The 22,812-nt window shown below is 35.8% G+C and overlaps 1 protein-coding gene across 1 annotated transcript; it reads left to right on the top strand.

Annotated features, from left to right (window-relative positions):
* Positions 1-7,713: 7,713 nt before the first annotated feature.
* On the top strand, positions 7,714-22,699 carry LOC144447729 (GDP-fucose protein O-fucosyltransferase 2-like). Its single transcript, XM_078137808.1, has 8 exons — positions 7,714-7,868; positions 10,544-10,794; positions 11,317-11,572; positions 14,295-14,361; positions 15,877-16,002; positions 16,738-16,918; positions 19,882-20,014; positions 22,504-22,699. Exons 1-8 carry the CDS (start codon positions 7,714-7,716, stop codon positions 22,661-22,663), a joined length of 1,329 nt encoding a protein of 442 aa, XP_077993934.1. The 3' UTR covers positions 22,664-22,699.
* Positions 22,700-22,812: the final 113 nt, after the last annotated feature.

Genomic DNA, 22,812 nt, shown 5'->3' with positions numbered 1-22,812 from the left:
GTAACAGGATTGTTTGCAATGCTGATTGATTCATATTTATCATATTATTTCCCATGATGCAACAGTCAGGATATTCAAGATCGCGGGTTTGCATGTTCCCTATTAGCCGCTTCCATTGTAACTGGATATACCCCTATCACAAGTTGTATAGTGTTTGTCCCTATCGATATTTCAGCACAGACAATTACATACTAAGTTGTATTATGCTTCATGTATAACATATGCTGATATATAATTATATAATACAAGTGTGGGGCTTACCACTTCACCTGTGCCTTATCTTCACCATCTAAAGAGGATGGCTTATGATGGCTTCTTAGTATCTGCAGGAGGTTGAAGAAATTGACGTTAATTCGCTTATTGAGGTTTCCTTTGCATTTCACATAGTCATTGTATATCAGATAAAACAACAATTAGCAAGTACTGTCAGCGTATCCATGGTTACCGCTGATGGATACATGCATGGTTTCATTTGTAGAAGTAGACCTAAATAACAAATGTTTATTCGCATTTTAATACGAAAAGATCGATATCAAAAGAGGTCGTGAATTCATGTTTAATGGACTTAAATTCGTGTTTTACGTTGATAGCATTCTACCAATAAATTATTTGAAAACAAGCTTAAGATGAACAGGACGAAGTACCATGACTTCAATTCCTCTAGTATGTACAATGCGGTGTGTAGTGCACCCCGGTCTATCTTACTGTCCATGGGAAGAACAACATGATATTACATATCTAACGCCTACATACAATTCCTCAAGTGTTCGAAATAAATCAATCCAAGCTCACTGGTCATGGTTCAATGTTACAAACATATCAACTCACTCTTTTAATATACAAAGCAATGACTGTTACACATAAAGAAAATTAACGTACGTGTGTGTGTGTGTGTGTGTGTGTGTGTGTGTGTGTGTGTGTGTGTGTGTGTGTGTGTGTGTGTGTGTGTGTAAGCGTGTGTGTAAGCCTGTGTGGGGTGTGTGGGGTGTAAAAGCGGGCCAGAGGTGGGGCTTGAAGTTGTGTGCTGGGGTTGTCAGCGAGAGTGTCTAATAAAACAGGTAATCTTCAACTGAAAATGCACTTATTTGATACATCTGAAGTAATACGGTACAAGGGTGCAATTTGCAATATTGTACACTTTAGATAGCACTTGACCTTTTTACTATCCTTAACGATGCTAAGTCTGTAATTGGTGAACAATTGGTGAAATATTATAATATAGGACGATGAGATATCACCAGTTTTCTACGTTTCTTGTTTCCTTTCACGAATTATGCGTCGTGTTATGTTGACTCCCCGGTGATCAATAAGTAATTGAACATCTGTCACACATGAAATGTCGGTACTTAGGGGCCGGACAGAATTTACGGCAGAGGGGGGGGGGCCTGGGGAGAAATTGGGGGGGCCATGAAAAAAATGGGAGGCTTGAAGGGGGGGCCATGAAAATTCTCATGGTTTGAGAGGGGGGCCGCGAAATATTTTGTCATTGAAAAAAATGAATATGTTAGAAAAGTTAACATTGCATGAGATAGCACTTGATATCGCCTTTAATATTGAATGTCTACACTTTCATTTATGTATTAAAATGGAAGTGTGTACGTTTGTATGTACATATTTAGTGAAGCATAAAAACACTACTCAAGATTAATTTGATACACCCTGAATTACTCTTATATACTCCAAGTTGTTCACACACACACTTACACACACACATATGTATACATACATACATACATACATACATACATACATACATTTTAGCACTGTGGAAACAGGTTCAGTGTGTAATTACCATCAATGATACATATATATATGGTAATATACTAGCATAGGACCTGTAATTTATGTGATTAAAAAGTGACCTTTTGGTGAAAAATGTAAATACAAAAACGTCTGGCCAGATTAATTTAGATAGGTGTTTTATTTCTTTCCTTGACACTATTCTTGAGTTTCACTCTCAGACTCACTAGAGTCTGAAGATGTGAGGCAAGACTTTCTTTCTATCTAAAACCAGTGAAATTAAACTATTTCCCTCCTCAGCATCATCAAATGCATCTATCTGTACTAAATATTGTAAAGCATTTAGATGTCTGTGTGGTGTTAAGTGTTTTTTCATCTGTGACTTTGCACTAACTTTGGTAGTTGCCTTCTGGCTGTATTTTCCTACAACCTTATCCACAAGTTGCTCACTAAAAACAGTTAACAACAGTGTTTGTGCTTGACTAATTGTTCTTTTCTCTTTCCATCTTCTTACTTTTCTTTTATTTTCCTTCTTTCTCCTTGTCTTCCTGTGTCGTTCGCTAACAACAACTTCATTCTGTGGGAATCTTCTTGCAATGTCACTTATATGAGAAACATCATTTTGTTTGGCTTTCACTAAACCAAGCCAATGTTTCATGAAGTCACAAATGCCTGACACTATAGGTTTAAATATGTATGGTTTTGGAACTGAAAGCATATTGATTACATCTAAGTATTCCACAACATTCTGAATTTTTTTGCACTTTCATGAAGTCACAAATGTCTTACATTTACATATGTATTGGTAATGCATTTGGTGTAGGAAAGTGAAAGCTATATTTGTCAGACCTCAGTGTGCATAAAATCCTTAGTTTGCTAGCACTTCATGACATCACAAATGTCTGACATTAGATAGTTATTGTGTTATGAGTATAAATAGATATTTGAATACACTATGTAGGTGATGTGATGTCCTTAGATACTCCCCACAAATGTCCCCACTACAGTTTTTCACAAATCACGCATGTGAATGTGTGTTTACTCTGTGTCTGTGTTTCTGTGTATGTATCAGCGAATGACAGTTAAAACCACCACATCAAATGCCTTGGTATTAAGTGATGACTACTTATGGTGTCTAGTTGGGAAATAAACAAGATTATACCACATGTGTATGATTACATGTATGGTCAAAATGTTTTATTTTGTTTTGTTTTCTAAAAAACTTCCTCTACAACTACTAAGTTGTTTGGGCTGAAATAGTAACATAATAGTAGTACCAAAAGAAATATTACAGTTGTGCTACAGTAACAGACTGTCGACAGTCGCTCGCGCCTTTTTTTCCTACGTTTTATCTAAACTCCGGTCCGGCGCAACACTAGTATAATCGCAAACTGATTTCGAGGGCCGAATTGCGAAGGCCCAAGCGAGTCGCTCGGGCCTTCGGCCCTCGATCACTGTGACTCGGGCCTTCGGCCCTCGATATCAGTTTGCGATTAGACTAGTGTTGCGCCGGATCGGAGTTTAGATAAAACGTAGGGGGAAAAAGGCGCGAGCGACTGTCGACAGTCTACTACAGTAACAAAAAAAATTGTACTCTTTTTAGTTATTGTAGGGGACAGGATATTGTGCACTTTTTTTCTTTTTTTGGGGGGGGGGGCCATGAAATTTTTATACTTTTGAAAGGGGGGGCTGTGAAATTTTGGTCACAGTGGATGGGGGGGGCCAGGAAAAAAACCAAGTCAGAGATAATTTCTCCCCAGCCCCCCCCCCCCCCCTGCCGTAAATTCTGTCCGGTCCCTTAGATGTTATTCGAATTCCCCAATATTTTTCTTCATTCATTTATTCAACGAATGAAACTACGAGTGACCTAAGGGGCCCTTGTCACTACTCGTCTAGCGACTCGTAGTGAAAACCTTTATGTCACGATTATTTTCCAGCTGAACGAAGAAAAATATTGAGGAATAATATAATTATACAATCGCCAGAAGTATGAATAAAAAACTCGGGGAAAGTAATGGTAATCTTGAGCGTTTTGACTTATATTTCGAACTAAGCAGAGCCAATGCAATGGGGTAGAAACGTGTTGTCGTGACGTAGTACGACCAGAGTATGTATTCCATTTCTTGTTTAAACTGGCTCGTGCATGCTATAATGGGCGATATATGTGTATCTTGATAGGTTTATTCACAGATTAACTTGTGACTCCTATACCTTAAACATCCTCTCGATTTGCATGCATGCATGCATGCATACATACATACATACATACATACATACATACATACATACATACATACATACATACACACACACACATACATACATACATACATACGTACATACATACATACATACATACATAGTTTACATACATACACACATACATACACACACACATACATACATACATACATACATACATACATACATACATACATACACACACACACAGACAGACAGACAGACAGACAGACAGACAGACAGACAGACAGACAGACAGACAGACAGACAGACGGACAGACAGACAGACAGACAGATAGATAGATAGATAGTTATACACAGAGAAAAATAGTATGTGTCTTTTTATGTGGTTTGTGTAGAACTTTAATTTATTATGGTATTTGTTTCGTAGTTGAAAGGTCGAGTGGATCGATCAGAGAATTAGACTTAAGAATTCATGACTGGTTATAAATCGAAATGACAAATCAAATTTCACATCCTGTATCTTAGAGACACCAATCATGTGATGAATAGGTAGTTAAATCATGAAGTACATATAATACTAATGACCTTTGTCAATTATTATCTCATAGCATATTATTTAGATGAACATTACCTATAAAAAACCAAGCCGATTAAAGTCAAATTTTCATGACCTCATTTTTTAAACTTCTTCGTTCGTACAGTGCAGTGATGTTTAGTGGACTGCCCTTTCCTCTGTAATGTTATGGTTTTTTTCGCTCATGTACATCGCTCGGTTTTATTTTCTTATCGAATGACTAGAAGAACGTACTACTGCACTTGGTATTAAAAGTTGAAAATGACACCAAGTTGATGTGTTAAGACCCAGTAAGGTGTTGTTGGCGGATTCTACTTCGACGTTGTTTGAAATCAGTTTAATAGCCGGTAAAAGACATCATGACGTGCAAGATGTCGTGGGCGGTTTCTACACATCGTTTGATATCATTTATAGCTGCAAAGAGAGGGAATGAAAAATCACAAAGAATGTGAAATTGATCATTCAAATACACGATTACTTCAGTATTAGTGAATACCGTAGATATAATTGAAAGTGAAGTGGCGCTACATGTCCTTATTGAGGGTGATACATTAACTTAAGCTGTCTTTAACCAGCCTATATCCGCTACGGAAATCAGCTTAAAGAACTTTGTGACAGCTATCGATATTAAGGAGATTGCTTCCTTTCTGACGGCAATAACTATACAATTTGTCAGCGAAACAAGGTAGACACAATGTAAAGATGAATTAATTAAAAGGATACAAAGGGGACATTTAAATACCAAAGTTGTCAATACTAAACAGAATCGGTAAATAACGAGAAAGTTCAAGAAATCTTTACTGATAGGAATTTCTTTTATCACATGACCGGGTTTTCTATATTTTTCAGATGTTTTATTCCGAATGTCATGGTGACAAATCGATATTGTAATTGATTTCTTTGAGGACTAAATAAAAAAAAACGTCGGATGCAGAATTACGTGTTTTTATCGGATGATTTTCGGCGATTTTTTTATCGTATCCACAGCTACGTTTAGGTTGTTTTCAACGTGATACATGTTATACAAAAAATTCCATGCTGTTATCCCTACTTTGTTACATTAAAGGATACGCTCGAATTGATGCATCTCCCCATGGCCAAGCAAATCATATTGCGCTCAGGCTTCCGATGCAGAAGGCTGTTATTACTGAGGACGGATTGGATCGGTTCTTCTACATCTATTAAAAGGATATCGGATATCCGACATACGAAATATCACTTTGTTATTAGTTGTAATATTTATCTGTATATCAGTGTGGTTGTGTCTGTCTGTCTGTCTGTCTGTCTGTCTGTCTGTCTGTCTGTCTGTCTGTCTGTCTGTCTTTTAAGTTAGTCCTCGGCCGACATTTATGTCTGTTCTAATTACTATTAGAAGATTATGATCGTTTCTAAACCTAATTACAGCTTCATATGGATGTCCAATGTATTCTGTCTCATACTGCCACATGATATTAAAAACTTATATCAAGGTCTGTCTGTCTGTCTGTCTGTCTGTCTGTCCCTCTGTCTGTCTGTCTGTCTGTTTGTCTTCCTGCCTGCCTGTCTGTCTGTCTGTCTGTCTGTCTGTCTGTCTGTCTGTCTGCATGTATGCCTGCCTGTCTGTCTGTCTCTGTCTGTCTGTCTGTCTGTCTGTCTGTCTGTATGTCTGTCTGTCTGTCTGTCTGCCTGTCTGTCTGTCTGTCTGTCTGTCTGTCTGTCATTTTTTCAAAATATTTATTTTGCTCAATCAAGACATACTATTGCGTGCCATACTTCACTCCCAGCGTGCATCACAGATGATCATAGATCGTCATGGAAATCAATTACATAAGTATGTAGACTATGTTGAGGGATGTACCGGCTCCCTGTGGCGAAAAATTAAAGCGAGAGAAGTAGGGACGAGTAATTACTTTGAGGTCGCCTGATGCTACGGAGGGGTGTTACCGTTGCCTTGCCTGGGTGACTCGGGGATAGGCTCTGGGCCTAAACTGATTGGAAACAAACATGGAAAGGACCTTGTCTTGTCAGTTCTATTCCACAGCACATTCTATTCTATACGTACGCGTGTGATAGCGAGCCCTGTCACCTCATTCTAAGGCTTGTCTTGTAAACCCAAATCGGAATGAAAAAAGTTTCGTTTACAATCTAGTGTTTAATAGGGAACTTGCAAACCCGCCATGTTGAATGTTGAATAATCAATTCATAGTTACCCTGACCTTTGTGGGAGGTTTATTTTTATCGGTAGCTCTAGATTAAGTATTACGATAACCACAGATAATCCCATAGTCCTTTGCCTCTGGATTACCCTTGATCTCTTCTGAATATTATTTTATTTCTAACTTGAATGCAAGTAGTGACGTCGGAAAGATCAACATCGCCGTAAACGAATTTCGACTTGAATATAAAATAGTTTTACTGTCGATAGCGCTACAAGTTTTCAGTCATTTTATTGGTAATATTATCAATTTTATAACATTTCTTCTCATTTCCTGCCGCTAGAAGACTTGACCTTTATGACCTGTAACCGTTATACAATGTATGTCTACGCATGTGCAACAGTTAGCTGCAATAATTGTAGCGTCTTGTTGCGGTTTTGTGGGTTTTTTCGTCTGTTTTGGTGACTTTTTAAGTTTTTGTGTTTAACCCGCAACTAACGTTAGGTGCGGGTTAAACACAAAAACTTAAAAAGTCACCAAAACAGGCGAAAAAACCCACAAAACCGCAACAAGACGCTACAATTATTGCAGCTAGTGCAACAGTTAGCCTTGTAACTCGCCAACAACACGACTTGCGACAGCCCTTGGCCCTTGCGACTCGTCAAGCAACTAATTTTCGTGTACGCACACCCATGCACCGTCGTAGTTGCTAGCTCGTCGCATGCGACGAATTGCTTCATGCGTCGCCCCGTGAAACTGGGCCTTTATAGTGGTCTCTCATATCATCAGTTTAGGTGTAGTGTAGGCGACAGGCTGAAAAGTTCTTTGTTGTTTCATGCACAGGGTTACTATTTTTAAAATGGAAAATGATATAAACTTTATGAATAACATCATACATACCAAAATCAATCCCGGGATAATCAATTCATCAGTCAAAGCTGGTTGTCAAATTTCGCAGTACAGCAGACGACACATTCTGCGATAGCGTGTAGAACTCTATGATTGGTGATTTGATTGGGCAATTCATTTGCGCAGACGCACATCACTTCGCATTTCAAAATGGCGTCCCTAAACCCAAAGTTGGCCTTCCTCATTATTTATCTAGCGATTACGGTACTTGAACTGCATGCAGTTGACGAAGAAATTGGTGATAACCTAGCTTTTCAACCGGGGACACAACAGGCTCTCAATGTTGGTGTTGCTCGTCCTCGACGGTGAGTAGACACTAGTAGGTAACTTGTTATGTTGCGATCGAAGGTTTGCATTGAATCGCAAGGATAGTTTCCTTTGCATAGTTCGATGGACTTCTGGTCTATTCTTGTGGGCGATGTATGATTCGGGACGCGACTCGTAATCTAAATGTGTAAAGTTTAGACCTATAGGGTGAAACAGACTCTTTTTATTTGAAAACGAAATGGAGTACCACTTTTCATAGTACGGTGCCATAGGAACTACAGTGCCATAGGTCCACTGTGGTGCTTACAGTTACACGTTTTCACTTTCAGACCGAACGATTATCCACTGAGTCATTTGCATAGTAATAAGTATATTCTCCCTAATGACATTGTCATTGTAGTGCTTACGTGGCGTGGGGTAATTGTCGTTCATTCATTCTGTGAACGTATAGATAGTGTAGTAGTCGTCGGTCGCTTCCTTGCTTGACAGATGATCAAAAGTACAGTATACTCTGTGTCATGTTGGCTTGCCTTGAAATTTCATTGGTGGTTACATAACACACTGTACAACTTGTAATTGCGGCGAAACTATCTCTTTTATAGGCATATACTTTATGGTATACATAGTGAAAGCAACAGGGCCAGATATAATTTTTAAGATAAAAAATTAAAATATTCACAGTCCAGGTGACAGTAAATAAGACTAAGTTCATACATGTACAAAAATGTACATATACATGTATTATAAATGCAAGTATATCAACTACATTATATATTATTGTAGAAATATCATAGTAAGTGAAAGCAAAGTTAATAAAGCCATTATCATTTCTAAAATAAAAAATAGAATCATTCACAAGTGCAGGTGGTAATAATTAACATGATTGATAAATTTCAAATGCATAGATAATGCAAATATAGGAACTACACATACAAATACAAGTACTAAATTGTTTATTATGATAGAAAACTTAAAGTGACAGCAAAAGTATTGAAAGCCATTATCATTTTTGACAGTAAAGGTATTTATTCAGTGCAGGTGATAATAAATATGATAAATTTGAAACCCATATGGCAAAGGCACCATCTATTACAGTAGAAATATACTTAGTGAAAAACAAAAATTAAAGCTGTGCCAGTAGGTTGTTGACAAGTCAACTGCAGGTGGTGATAGATATGATGAATTTCATAGGCATACATACAAATAAAGCAACTACATCTACACTATCTATTACAAATATAGAAACTATGCTATTCATTACAACAGACATCTAGGAACCACGCTATGATTCATTACAACAGACATCTAGGAACCATGCTATTCATTACAACATACATCTATTACCAATATAGGAACTGTGTTACTAAAAGCAACATTAAAGCCATTTTCAACATATGAGCGGTGGCAGAAGTCAGAGGTGTCTGAGTAATGAAGACTACATTTTTGCTGTTCCTGCCAATTACAATAATAGCAGCTGGGGCATTCAATGACAGTATATATTTTCAAGTTCCTGCCCTTTTAATCACAGCATTTTTTCAGTTACCCCTCCCCTCTCATGTGTCCCCAAAATGTTCAAGTACCCCCTCTTGTGATGCTTGTGAATGCAGCCTAACAAAATATTATAGGAGTTGTTCATGAGTGCAGCTGGTACTGCACATGTGTTGAATCCTCACTGCCTTGTAACAAATTAAAATTACATTCTGGGAGTCAGATACTGTGAGCTACACTTCAAAATATACATATGAATATACTTGGGAGAAAATAATTGTCAATTTTAGTCAGTTGACACTTATTTACATGTATATTGTAATAGAATTCAAAATGACATGTTATGTAGCTGCTATTGGAGGGTTTTATGTCAGAGACAACTTCTGGTAATTATAACTTATAAGTTCCCTGATATAAAGTGAATGTGCCTTGCCGTCATACGTATTGTTCATCATATTCACTGTTCAGAAAAGCTGTATTAGGGTATATTAGCTAAATACTGTACATCTTGTACCACATGTGTGTACAAAATAACATGTATACACGGCAAGCTCAAATTTTTTTGTGAATGTGAGGGCGCTCTTGCCAAAATCCAATTTTCAGTATATGCATACAGTGTTCACTGTGTCACTCATGTACATGTATGGACCTTTATACAGGAAAGCATAATTTAAGATTTTGTACAATTGTTATCAGGGAAAACAAATTCAGTAATTTCAAAAGTTTGTTTTTTAACTCTCTTTGCATGTATTATAGCATGGCATTATTAACATGAAAATATAATAAGGAAAATTAGTCAAGCTGTGATTTAAGTTGAACCCTGCACATATATATATATATATATACAATGTATAACACGACTTATTACATCCTTATTCTTTTGAATTAAGTCTATATATATGGACCAGTACATTACTGTTAATAACTATGTTAAAAAGTCGTCTGAATGAACAGATTCATAGGTAAGATTTAATGTTTCACATTAGTGGAACCTAGGACCACTAATTCTTTCAGCAGGACCACTGTATTTTTTTAAGCACTGGTCCGGGGACCACCAGTTCACCAGTATATATATATTGTTATTTAAATGTGGCTATTTATGTTCAGTTATTTCATTTGGAAATTGTACAATCCTTATGCATGTATATAAAGGAAAACAATTTTTTTTTTTTTAAGTTTGTGTTAATTTTGCAATAATGTTTACTTATGTCATTTTGTTTGGCAGATATTTACTGTATGAAGTGAACCCAGGTGAAGGGTTTAATCTGAGAAGGGATGTCTATATGAGAGTAACCAATCTAGTTAAAAAACTTCGAGAGACACAAGACTGGACTTTAGTCTTACCACCATGGGGTAGAGTATATCACTGGCAATCACATCATCTACGTCAAATGAAAATCCCCTGGTCTTTGTTTTTTGATATAGACAGTCTAAGCAAACATGTGCCTGTCATTGAGTTTGAACAGTATATAAAAGGTAAGTCTCCATGACATAACTTACTCAACTTACCAGTACTTTCTTCCAAGTATAAAGATTCTTGCTGTTTCCACTCCTGTCTCTGTAAGTTAAAGTGGCCATATGGATGAGGATTGGATACATGTATTTATTATTTTTAATTTTTTTAATTTGTAAAACAATTTTATCATGGGGTCCTACTTGAAAAATCAATGTGAAACAACACAGACCAAGTGTGTGTTTTTAATTCAATACATTGCAAAAAGCAAAATGTGTGCAAAAGTTTGTTATTGTACTTAATTTTAAATTTGAATATACAACTTTTCTAGCAAAATATGAGGTGTAGTAGGGGTAAAGTGATAGCAAAATGTCCTCATGACTGGATTCTAGGAAAGTCTAATATTTATATATATTATATTGTCCATTTTAAACAGGATATTATGTATTGTAAACATTTGTCATAGTTACGATACCTATACCACATCCACTTAAATACATCACTTCTTTTCTTTGCATTTTTAAAAATATTTTTTTTTTTTTTAGAAACTGGAGGGCCAGTGATAGATGATCTATACTACTTACAAAGATATAAAGAGGGATGGACAAATGGTAAATGGGAGGAAAAAGTAGATGAGAGAGATTGTGTTGATAATCCAGTTTATAGGGAAGATTCCAATGGTGTCTACAGGGGTTTCTTCTGGGGGTATACTGAAGCGTATGCTAAAAACTTCAAGTGTATTTCTGTGCAGGGATTTGCTGAAATATTAGTACCACTTCTGTTGAAAAACACCACTGCCAGGTTAGTGTTATTGATATTATAGTTTTTAGTATACCTGTAGTTACATGTACATGTATGTAGTTGTGGATGCTCCTGTCATCATTTGCTACAAAACTAATTAAGGATTCATTGTACATGAGTAGTGTATATGTCACAAGTGATTTAAGGTGCCCTCATAACAACGCATCTTGTTCTAACCTGTAGATGCAATGCCCATTAATAATTATATCTTATTCTCCCAATATTTTTCTTCATTCATCCAAGAAAAGTATAGTGATCTTAGGGGCCTTGTCACTACAAGTCGCTGGTTGAGTAGTGACAAACCCTTAGGTCACAAGTATTTTCTGGCTGAATGATAAAAAAATATTGGGGAGTAATATTATTAATATACCTCCTCGAGCATAATTCATGAAAAATTGGGGAAAAACAATGGCAATTTGGAATGTTTTGGTGCATATTTCGAACACCGCTGTTATCGGTTATGTAGACACAGGTTGTTGTGATGTAGAAGGACCAGGGTATATAATCCATGTTTTGTGTTCAAAGACAATCTCTTGGCTTATAAATGGTATAATATAAACTCTTTACAGGAGATTTTATCCTAGTTTGCAAATACTATTAAACGTTGTATCAAGATCAGTGAGACTGATCACAAGGTTCTATGATGAGATAGACACAATACAGATAACACACAAACACCCTTACACAGTGTCTACTCTGTAGACACAATAAAGATAACACACAGACATCCCTTACACAGTGTCTGCTCTATACGGATAACACACAAACATCCCTTACACAGTGTCTGCTCTGTAGACACAATAAAGATAACACACAAACATTCCTTACATGATAGTGTCTGCTCTGTAGACACAATAAAGATAACACACAAACATCCCTTCCAGTGTCTGCTCTGTAGACACAATAAAGATAACACACAAACATCCCTTACACAGTGTCTGCTCTGTAGACACAATAAAGATAACACAAACATCCCTTACACAGTGTCTGCTCTGTAGCCACAATAAAGATAACACACACATCCCTTACACAGTGTCTGCTCTGTAGACACAATAAAGATAACACACAAACATCTCTTACACAGTGTCTGCTCTGTATTTTGTTAATAATAACAAAAACAATTATAATTATTTTAACGAAATACAGAGCAGACACTGTGTAAGTGATGTTGGTGTATTGTCTTTTTAAATATATATTCATAGATGATCTAATAGAATTGCATAAGTACCAATTGTGATTCCCTGATGGTAATCAGTCCACTGTAGGTAGTACATGGTGATGAACAAAGTTTCATTTTTCACAACCATGATTTGAAATTATGTAAGATTTGATTCGATTCTTTGGTTAACAAAGATTATATATGAAAACTTACATTTGTATACATATAGGATCCTGGTCATTTTAAATTCTAAATGACTGAGAAAAAATTCTAGGCATTTTTCCTCACCGTGTCTAGTTCTATACAGTTTTTTTCTCTTAAGTTCTCTTTACTATTTTCTATTGTGATAATTCGGCATTGTTGTGCAACATGTGACAATTCATATCTCACAGATCCGTCTTCATAGACAGAGCAGAAAGAGTTCACCATGGTAACTTCGGAGGACGTGATTATTGGACTGTAAGTGACGAGTTGTTTTTAAAGAGAGCAATATTCATAAGAATGGTAGAATTTTTCACAGGTTTTATTTGAAATGGTGAATTGTTATGCTGTTCACATAGAATTCTAGTAGATGTGAATCTGCAAACCAGAAGAATATTTTAAAGTGGCCATACATACGAGAACTGGGTGGTTTTTTGGCAGTGTTTTATTTAAGGGCGGTAAGTAGGTAAAATCTACCGGGGTTCCCACGTCATTTTACCTGGGTTCCCCACCTAAACTATGATACATTGCATGGGAAGCACTACCAGTTTTACCTCTTTCCCCTTTTCTGTTACCGGGGTTCCCAAACCTTAGCAAAAACACTGTTTGGGTTGGTTTTTTTTTTTTTTTTTTTTTTGTTTTTGTTGGTTTTTTGTTTGTTTGTTTGTTTGTTGTTGTTGTTGTTGTTTTTTTTTTTTTTTGGTTTTTTTGTGTTTGTTTTTTGTTTTTTTGGGGGTGGGGGGGGTTAATGAATGAAATAGTTACTATATTTTCTACAGTAACTTGAAAAAACCCAGTCCATGAGTTGCAAAAAAAAAACACTTTAAAAATGTGTAAAAGAGTGTGTTTTTGTATATAAAGGAAGTGATTTGTAAACAAACAAGGTAAACCAAGTACATGTACATTTAATCACTTGTTTTCACAAAGTAAACACAAGTAAAAGTAATCAAACCATTCATGCATGTGATGTTTCAATATATGGAGACTCCACAGACACATTGTCATACACAGACTGGATGTGATGTACAGCTTACTTGTGTTTATCCAGTTAATTTACAATCACCTGTACAAACAATAAAACACTTGTAACACATTGTACATACTTATTTTGCAACTTATTTAGTAAAGTTAATATTAATAACCTAAGATTGAATTCCTGGCCTCAAAAATTAAATGAACAGCCCATAAAAATATTTTGTGTATTGCCAACAACAGAACAATTCACCATTTCAAATATAACTGATAAACAAAAATATAAACTATTCTTATCTATATTGCCCTGTTTGGCTATATACAGATCTATCTTTCATAACAATATAGTTATTTCTTCCCTTCTTTTGATGATATGATTATTTCACTTAGATCTGTATTTATTGATCGTGCTGAAGAAGTATTACACAAAAACTACGGTCAGAAAGACTACTGGGATGTAAGTGATAAATTTAACCATTTTATTTTTTCACAACAGTGTGCCACAACATAGGCTTTGTTTTCTGTTGTCCAGAATCAGAGTGATAGACTCATCATGCTGGCTTTCTCCCCTGTTCTGCTGCGCTATCAGTTGCCATACTGTCACCATGTTTCTGGCAACTTCTGCCAGCCTCTTCATTGTCTGTGAAACCTCCCAACCCCAGTTTTATTGTATGTGTGAAGAGCAGAGCTGATGGCATGTAATTATCACCTACACTTTGCCCTACAGTGCATTCAAGCTAGCACACTGTCTTATTATAGTAACTCCTTTATTTGCCTCTTTCATAACCTCTGTATGAGCCAGGAGGTTTGTATCTGGGTATTCTAAAATGTATGAAGAAGACTTTTCCATTCAAAAGAGAATTTTAAGTTTCTTCAATACCTTAGCTTGCTTTGGAAGCCATTAAAAATGTAAACATTTGTCCTAGGAACAAGCATGGAGGCAATTAGGGACACAACAGTTGTTTACAATTAGGGTTGTCGGTGGCCAAGTGGTTAAACCACTTGCCTCTTACCACGCTGTAAGTAAGAAGAGTGTCATTCAGTTTGACTCTACCGAACAACGCAGGTTTTCCCCAGGTACTCCGGTTTCCTCCTGCATTAACACTGAACCCATGAGAGATGGCCCTCACTGGACTTCATGGGAGACGATATACACGAGGTGCATTTTGTATTTTTATCCACGATAAATATATACACTCCTGACACACTTTGTATTTTTATCACTGCAATGAGTGGTACTACTCAAGGGAAATTAAACAAATCCAACATGATAATTTTCAAGTTGTGAAGGATACCTCAGCTATATACCTCAGATATATATATATATTATTCATAATACAAAATGTAAAATATGTTTCTTAGAAGCATGGAAAATATATGGAAAAATAATATAATACTTATGGCATTTGAATTTGATATTGTGTGAATATGCATACTGTACTGCAGTACCTGTAATACTGCAGTAATTTCTAATACTGCAGTCATTTGTAACACTGCAACAAATTTTAATACTGCAGTAAATTGTAATGCTGAAGTAATTTCTAATACTGCAGTAATTTCAAATGCTGCAGTAATTTCAAATACTGCAGTAATTTCTAATACTGAAGTACTTTGTAATACTGAAGTAAATTGTAATATACAATGTACTGCAGAATTGTAATACTGCAGTAATTTCTAATACTGCAGTACTTTGAAATAGTATTTGAGTAAATTGCAATAAACTCAGTTCAGAAATTTGTAATATCTCTTGGTGTAATTTATAACAATACATGTCACTGTATTAATTTGTAGCCCACCATTGTGTTGAATAACTACAACGTCCTTTTACTATAGTTTTGCCTGCACACAAGGATGAAAACGAATAACAGTAATAACCTCTCCATTCCTGTAATTGCATCGCATACACTTTGCATACGCTAAAAATATCTAAGTGTCATACTTTAATAAACCACCATATGTTGTTGTTTTTCAGGCAAGACGGAGTATGAGGTTTGCTAAACATCTGAGAGACATTGGAGATGAATTTAGGAAAGAATACCTTGATTCAGACGATGAAAGAGATAAGACAGTTTTGGCAGATGATTGGAGAGAAATGAAAGTATGTAAATCTCATTGGTTCATGAATATGCAAATGTTTAATAACTATGCAAATTATTATACATTGGCTGGATTCATTCTTTGCCAAACCTATTTGTTAAAAATTTCAACAGAATAGTCATACTCGGTCATATACCTATGTACCTGTTTAATACAGCTAGCTGTATAGCATCAAATGTAGGGTAGAATCCCTGAATTTTAACCTGAAAAAGTTGCAGTTACATGTATGTGTTGCAAGTCCATTCAGGTATATGGTCATGACTGCCACAGCAGACTGAACTTTTAAAACAGTAATTTTGGAACCAAATGAAAGTTAAACTAGAAATTTAAATTATGCCAATTATTTCTATTCTGAGATTACTGAGTGTATAATACATTACAACTATATGGCATAGACTGACTGTGGAATTCACAAGAAAATAATTGTATTATTTGATTTGGTAGTTCTATTTTAATAGGTGAATGTATGTTGTACTGGTATGCAATTACAAGAGGGTTCAGTGCCCCAACAATCACCATGTTCAAAGAGCACATAAATTGCAAGAGATTTGAGTCATTGCCCCTATTACCTTGTTCAGAGAGAACACAGATATTACAAGAGGGCTCAGCACCCATATCACCTTGTTCAGTGAGAACACATGCATTGCAAGTGAACGTGGCATATTTATTACACACAGTCAGACATTTGTTTAAGTATTCAATGAGATTGCTATCATTTTATGACTTTTTCTTGTAGCCTGAAACAGGATCAGCTGTAGGGGGTCCATATATGGCAGTCCATTTGAGGAGGAAAGACTTCGTACATAGTCACAGCAAAGATGTACCTTCATTGAAAGAAGCAGCAAAACAGATCAAGAAAGTGCTAAAAGAAAAAAAACTTAAGAAACTTTATGTTGCAACAGATGCACCAAAAGAAGGTGAGTCATCCAATTGCACAACACACAGGAACACCCCCCCCCCCACACACACACATATGCACATATACATACATACATACATGCATACATACATACATACATACATACACACACACATATGCACATATACATACATACATACATACATACATACATACATACATACATACATACATTCATACACACACACACACACACACACACACACACACACACACACACACACACACACAAAGAAGAATATATAACAGATAATATGGAAATATATTTTCATATACAAGTAATTTGTGATGTATTTGGAATATGACAGCAGTCAGGAAAATGGAATGTAAACTTGATATTTTATGTATCCATAGTAACAATTAATTGGAAAAATTGCACGTCATATTTCTGAGGTCATTTCTGTAACAATAGCTTGGTACGTAGTAGGTCAATGAATTTCAATGAGTTTACACTTGTATATATATTATAGAAATTTGAAAACAGGAAATCTACTTGTTGCTTTTATTGAATTCTGAGAAAAACATGTTTACGACTTAACCATCAGAATTTGATAAAAACATATTAACTAATAAACTCAGAAATGATCAAAGTTTTTGAATAATTTAATATTTATTACTGTATGTAATACAGATGTGAGTCTTTGAGAGTAAACACTGTTGATCTCAATTATGGTTTGAAATATATGAATGTGAATTTGAATGAAAAGAACCATGTGTTTTTGTGGAGTGACACAAAACACACACAAAAGCAAAGACGACCTTGGTGTTGTTATTACAGTCAGTAATAGACTGGTTTTACCTTGTTTTCCTGCCAGAAGTAAAAGAGACATGAGAAAAACAATCCCACACACCTGTGGGCAGAGATGAAATATCTCAAACTCGTTGGGGAATTTTTGTCTCACACAAGCCACAAAAAAATCCCCAACTTGTGAGATATTCCATCTTGAACAATTTTCCATCCAAAGATTCCTGTAAATATCGGAATCCCAACCAATTTTCTACCCAGTAGTTTTAGTAAAAAATTACACTTTTCCTAATTTTCATATCAACTGTAACATCAATATGTTTATGAAGAATTCTTAATCTAGGCACCCTTTCGAACTTCCTTACCAAATTTCAAGCCAATCTGCTCAGTATTATCAGTATTATTGATTTTGTACAACAAATATTCATTTGTGTTAATAAAAACATTTGGATGCATCATTACATGTCAGAGGAAGTACAACAAGATGTTCTCTTAGGGATGAGTACACAATGTTGCACAAGCTCAATAAATGAACTTGTTCATCTCGGACAAAAACCCCTCCTCCTAAACAATCCTTCAAATGTGCGACATTGACACATTTTATATTTGTGAGGTAACCCATGATGAAAATTGTAGTGGCTACACCACTACATTCGATGCAATGTAAAAACATGATGGGAAACACATTAAAATGCAAGAAACCCAGCTCTGTATATCACATTAGAAGTAAATTTTAATCAACTTATCAACATCTCAGTAGTAAATACAGAGCCTGTTATCATTGAACGCGTGTAAATTTTCAGAATTTGGTCAATAATGCAAAAATGAAGTTCAGAAATCACATAGAGACCAGGCCCCCTCCAATGTTTGTGTATTGGAGCGTGTGTAACACAGTGTGCAATCGTCCCTTAGGTGGCTGAGAAAAATAATGTCATTGACATAACCGTTTTATACTTAGAGAGAAGTTCTTTGCATAGAAGGAAACTGGTTCTTTTCTCTGTGCATATAGAAGTTCATAAGAGTGTGTTGCCATCCTTTAAAGGCCCACTGTATATTAGGAATCCGTATGAAAAAGATATCTGGCAGAGCTATAGTAAAAGTTTGCCCAGAACAAAAAGAATGCTTCTACTTAATCTTTATTGCTTCACTGATAAGATAACCCTCATGCTTAAAGCTACGATTGAAACCCTGGCCTTTGCATATTGGTATGAAGTAAAGGGATAAAAATTATTTTCGTATAATAAATTATTGAAGTCAATAACAGTAAAAATTTCATTTCTAAACTATTAAGAAGTCGCAAGTCTGCAATGTATGTGTTTTATATGTAGCCATCTGTACACGGAAGTCAATGTTATGAATCACAGTAGTGGACAACATGTTAGCTTTTCCCATAACACACACACAAACACACACATCTTGTTTTGAATTAGCTGAAGATTTTATTTCCATTTCATTGCCAGTTTAATGTTATGGCTACTCTGATAAGAATGCTCCTTCGGAACCAATTTTCCTGAAAATGACAGTTCCTAGAATCTTTTCTAAATTTGCCGTATGAAAGCTTGTTCTTGGTCCCTTTGAAATAATAAAAGAAATTTGGGGTTCACTGTCTTGTTTTTCAAAGACATCACCAATCTTTTATTTTCCCATAGAGTTATTACAGTAATCAGTTCCATATGTTTGTTCTCAACATCTCTTAGAATTTGATATCATTTTGACCTCTATTTAAATAATTTGTCAGGTGATCCCTTGTTTTTCCTTTGGTTTGAATTGAGAATTGGGTTGAGTTTGTTGAACAAAGTAACAAAAAGTTATTAGTTTATTTCATATGCTTTTCAAATGCAAATGTGAAAGCAGGTTAAATGCAAACATAGAACAGTTAGCAACAGCTAACAGGGACTAAACTCTGAAGCAACCATAACGACACCTAACAGCTGAACTATGGGACTCTCGGCCAGAACAAGTTATGGTGATTTTTAGATCCCTAAATATGGTAATGACCATTTCATTCACAAAATGAGTTAATTTCTACTCTTAATCATTTAATGTGGACTTTAGTCATTTCAGTAAAGACACTAAAAAAAAGCCATAGTAGCTATTTGTCTTTAAATACATGTATCAGGGGTGCAATTCTTGAATTGGAATATTTTTATTTATGACTGCAAGATTATTATGTTTCCAAATTAAAAATTTAACTTACATAACTGCTCTTTTGTCAGAAATGAATGAACTGAAAAAACATTTGAAAGGTAAAGTAGAAGTATTCAAGTATGACCCACCTACAGAAGTCCTGGATAAATACAAAGATGGCGGAATAGCAATTATTGATCAATGGATTTGTGCACATGCAAGGTAAGTAACATAGCAAGCTTAGACATAGATCCAAACTGTTACACTATTGTAGCAAGCTATTCCCATGTAGACCCAAGCTATTATGTTTGTTCTCAAGTAGACCCAAGCTAGCATGTTATTCCCATGTAGACCCAAGCTATTATGTTTGTTCTCATGTAGACCCAAGCTAGCATGCTATTCCCATGTAGACCCAAGCTATTATGTTTGTTCTCATGTAGACCCAAGCTAGCATGCTATTCCCATGTAGACCCAAGCTATTATGTTTGTTCTCAAGTAGACCCAAGCTAGCATGCTATTCCCATGTAGACCCAAGCTATTATGTTTGTTCTCATGTAGACCCAAGCTAGCATGCTATTCCCATGTAGACCCAAGCTATTATGTTTGTTCTCATGTAGACCCAAGCTAGCATGCTATTCCCATTTAGACCCAAGCTATTATGTTTGTTCTCATGTAGACCCAAGCTAGTATGTTATTCCCATGTAGACCCAAGCTATTATGTTTGTCCTCATGTAGACCCAAGCTAGCATGCTATTCCCATGTAGACCCAAGCTATTACGTTTGTTCTCAAGTAGACCCAAGCTAGCATGCTATTCCCATGTAGACCCAAGCTATTATGTTTGTTCTCATGTAGACCCAAGCTAGTATGTTATTCCCATGTAGACCCACTCTATCACATTTGTTCTCATGTAGACCCAAGCTAGTATGCTATTCCCATATAGACCCAAGCTGTTATGCTTGTTCTCACGTAGACCCAAGCTAGTACGCTATTCCCATGTGGACCCAAGCTATAATAATAATGTTGGGTTCTTATATAGCGCTTATCCCATGCCGTGCTCAAAGCGCTTTACAATTATTACCCCTGGCTCGGATCAGAACGGCACAACGGCCCTTTAGTCTTCCTCAATTCCCCAGGGAGCACACAATCCATTGCAGCCATTTCAGCGCATAGGATTAAAGCCTTCACATTGCAACCTGTACACATGCACTAATTGCCTATCAGTTCTACATGGTTGCAAAGGTAACTCATGGCCACCATTCATTAATCATCGCGATGTAACCTAATGTAACCTCAGTCATCCTGATGTCTTATATGTCAAAAAGGTTTATTAAGTGAGAAAATGCTCATGGGGTTATCACTACCCCTGAATGGTGTAAATTTAGCAGAATGTGAACAGTTATAGCATTGTGTGCTGTATCTATGGAAACTTTACTAAATCTGTTATAATCTTAGCTATAATTAGTTGATTCTCTATTAATAGATGTGTGATATCTTATCTGAAATCAAGCCAAATCCTTGAATTTTTTTTAGCACAACTGAACTGATAATATTCGAGAGTGTTATAGACATGGTGAGGTGTCTGTCCGGCTGTCTGTGTGTGTGTGCATGTGTGTGTATTTGCGTCTGTGTATGTGTGGACGACTAAAACTCAAAAACCTCCAAACCGATTGCCTTGGTATTTGATGGGGACATTACTTTTGGTGTCTAGTTGGGAAATTGTTCAAAGCAAAATGATTGCATCACAGGTGTGTTCTTAGGAGTGTGTAGATTAAGATTTGTTCATGACTTGATGATTCCATCAATAATATGCAAATTAAGGCTCAAAATGTGTATTTTTGGTCAACGATCTTTAATTTTAAAATTGCTAGATTGCTTGGTAGATTGGGCTGAAATTTAATGGGGATGCATTTGGGGGTGTATAGATGAAGAAATATTAAGTATATAATGATATCATCAGCAATATGCAAATTAGGTGTAAAAATGGAAATTTTGGTCAAGAAAGTTATATCTCAAAAATGTACTTGGTCAATGAGACTGAAATTTGTTTTTAGAAGTGTAATTCTTCAGATTTTGTTCAAAACATTTTGACTCAATTGGCCCTAGCAACCATGACCATGCCCTTAGTAACAATATTTTGCTAAGATAACAACATCATCTGGTAGGCAAGTGAGTAAACATTCAAAAAATGTATACAAATATACCTAGCAACAAGACCACGCCCATAGCAACCACCATATGATGATGTATATAGCAAAGATATCATCAGCGATTAATAGACAAGTGAACAAACATTCAAAAATTGTATGCAAATATGTCTACCAACATGACCACACCCATAGCAACAGCCATGTGATCACGTATATTGCAAATATAACAACATGACTGGATAGGCAACTGGATAATCATTCTGCAAATGAACACCTATACCTACCTAGCATGGATCAGCATGTGGGTAAACATTTTTAATTGTGCTACAACTCCATGGGCGCTATTTTTGTATCTTTCGATGATTTAATATCTCCACCTAAAGAATATTAATTCCTAAACATACATGTACAAAATTCTAAAATACAACATAGACTGTGCATTTTATGCATAGATTAAATTATTATTGCAAATATGTCAAATACAGACAACCACAAGACATTCCTTTTATTTCAGTGCTGAAAAAATCTAATAATAGTATAATCATTTTTTATTTTATCACAAGGTATTTTATGGGGACATCGGTGTCAACATTTTCATTCCGCATTCATGATGAACGAACAATTTTGGGGTTTGACCGCAAGAGCACGTTCAACAGGTTTTGTGGAGATGGACAGAGTAAAGAGGATTGTGAACAACCTTCTTACTGGCCTATTGAGTACTGATACAGAAGTATTGTATACACTCCTGAATTTTAATAGCATGGATCACTCAAAGTTGTAAATTGAGAAGCAATGATTTTTTGTTCTCAATTGCTTTACATTTCATATGATTGTATGAATGTGTGTATGTGCACAAGTGTGTATGTATGTAT

This window comes from Glandiceps talaboti, chromosome 16, assembly GCF_964340395.1.
Source record: "Glandiceps talaboti chromosome 16, keGlaTala1.1, whole genome shotgun sequence".
Classification (NCBI taxonomy): domain Eukaryota; kingdom Metazoa; phylum Hemichordata; class Enteropneusta; family Spengelidae; genus Glandiceps; species Glandiceps talaboti.
The sequence above is the reverse complement of the archived record's forward strand: the minus strand, read 5'-3'. Positions and strand labels throughout refer to the sequence as shown.

Excerpts from the sequence above, each read along its gene's own strand:
- LOC144447729 (XM_078137808.1), top strand. The coding sequence starts at position 7,714 with ATGGCGTCCCTAAACCCAAAGTTGGCCTTCCTCATTATTTATCTAGCG. Across the intron at positions 11,573-14,294 it reads TTGAAAAACACCACTGCCAG|ATCTGTATTTATTGATCGTG; the intron begins GTTAGTGTTATT and ends TATTTCACTTAG. Across the intron at positions 16,003-16,737 it reads ATGATTGGAGAGAAATGAAA|CCTGAAACAGGATCAGCTGT; the intron begins GTATGTAAATCT and ends TTTTTCTTGTAG.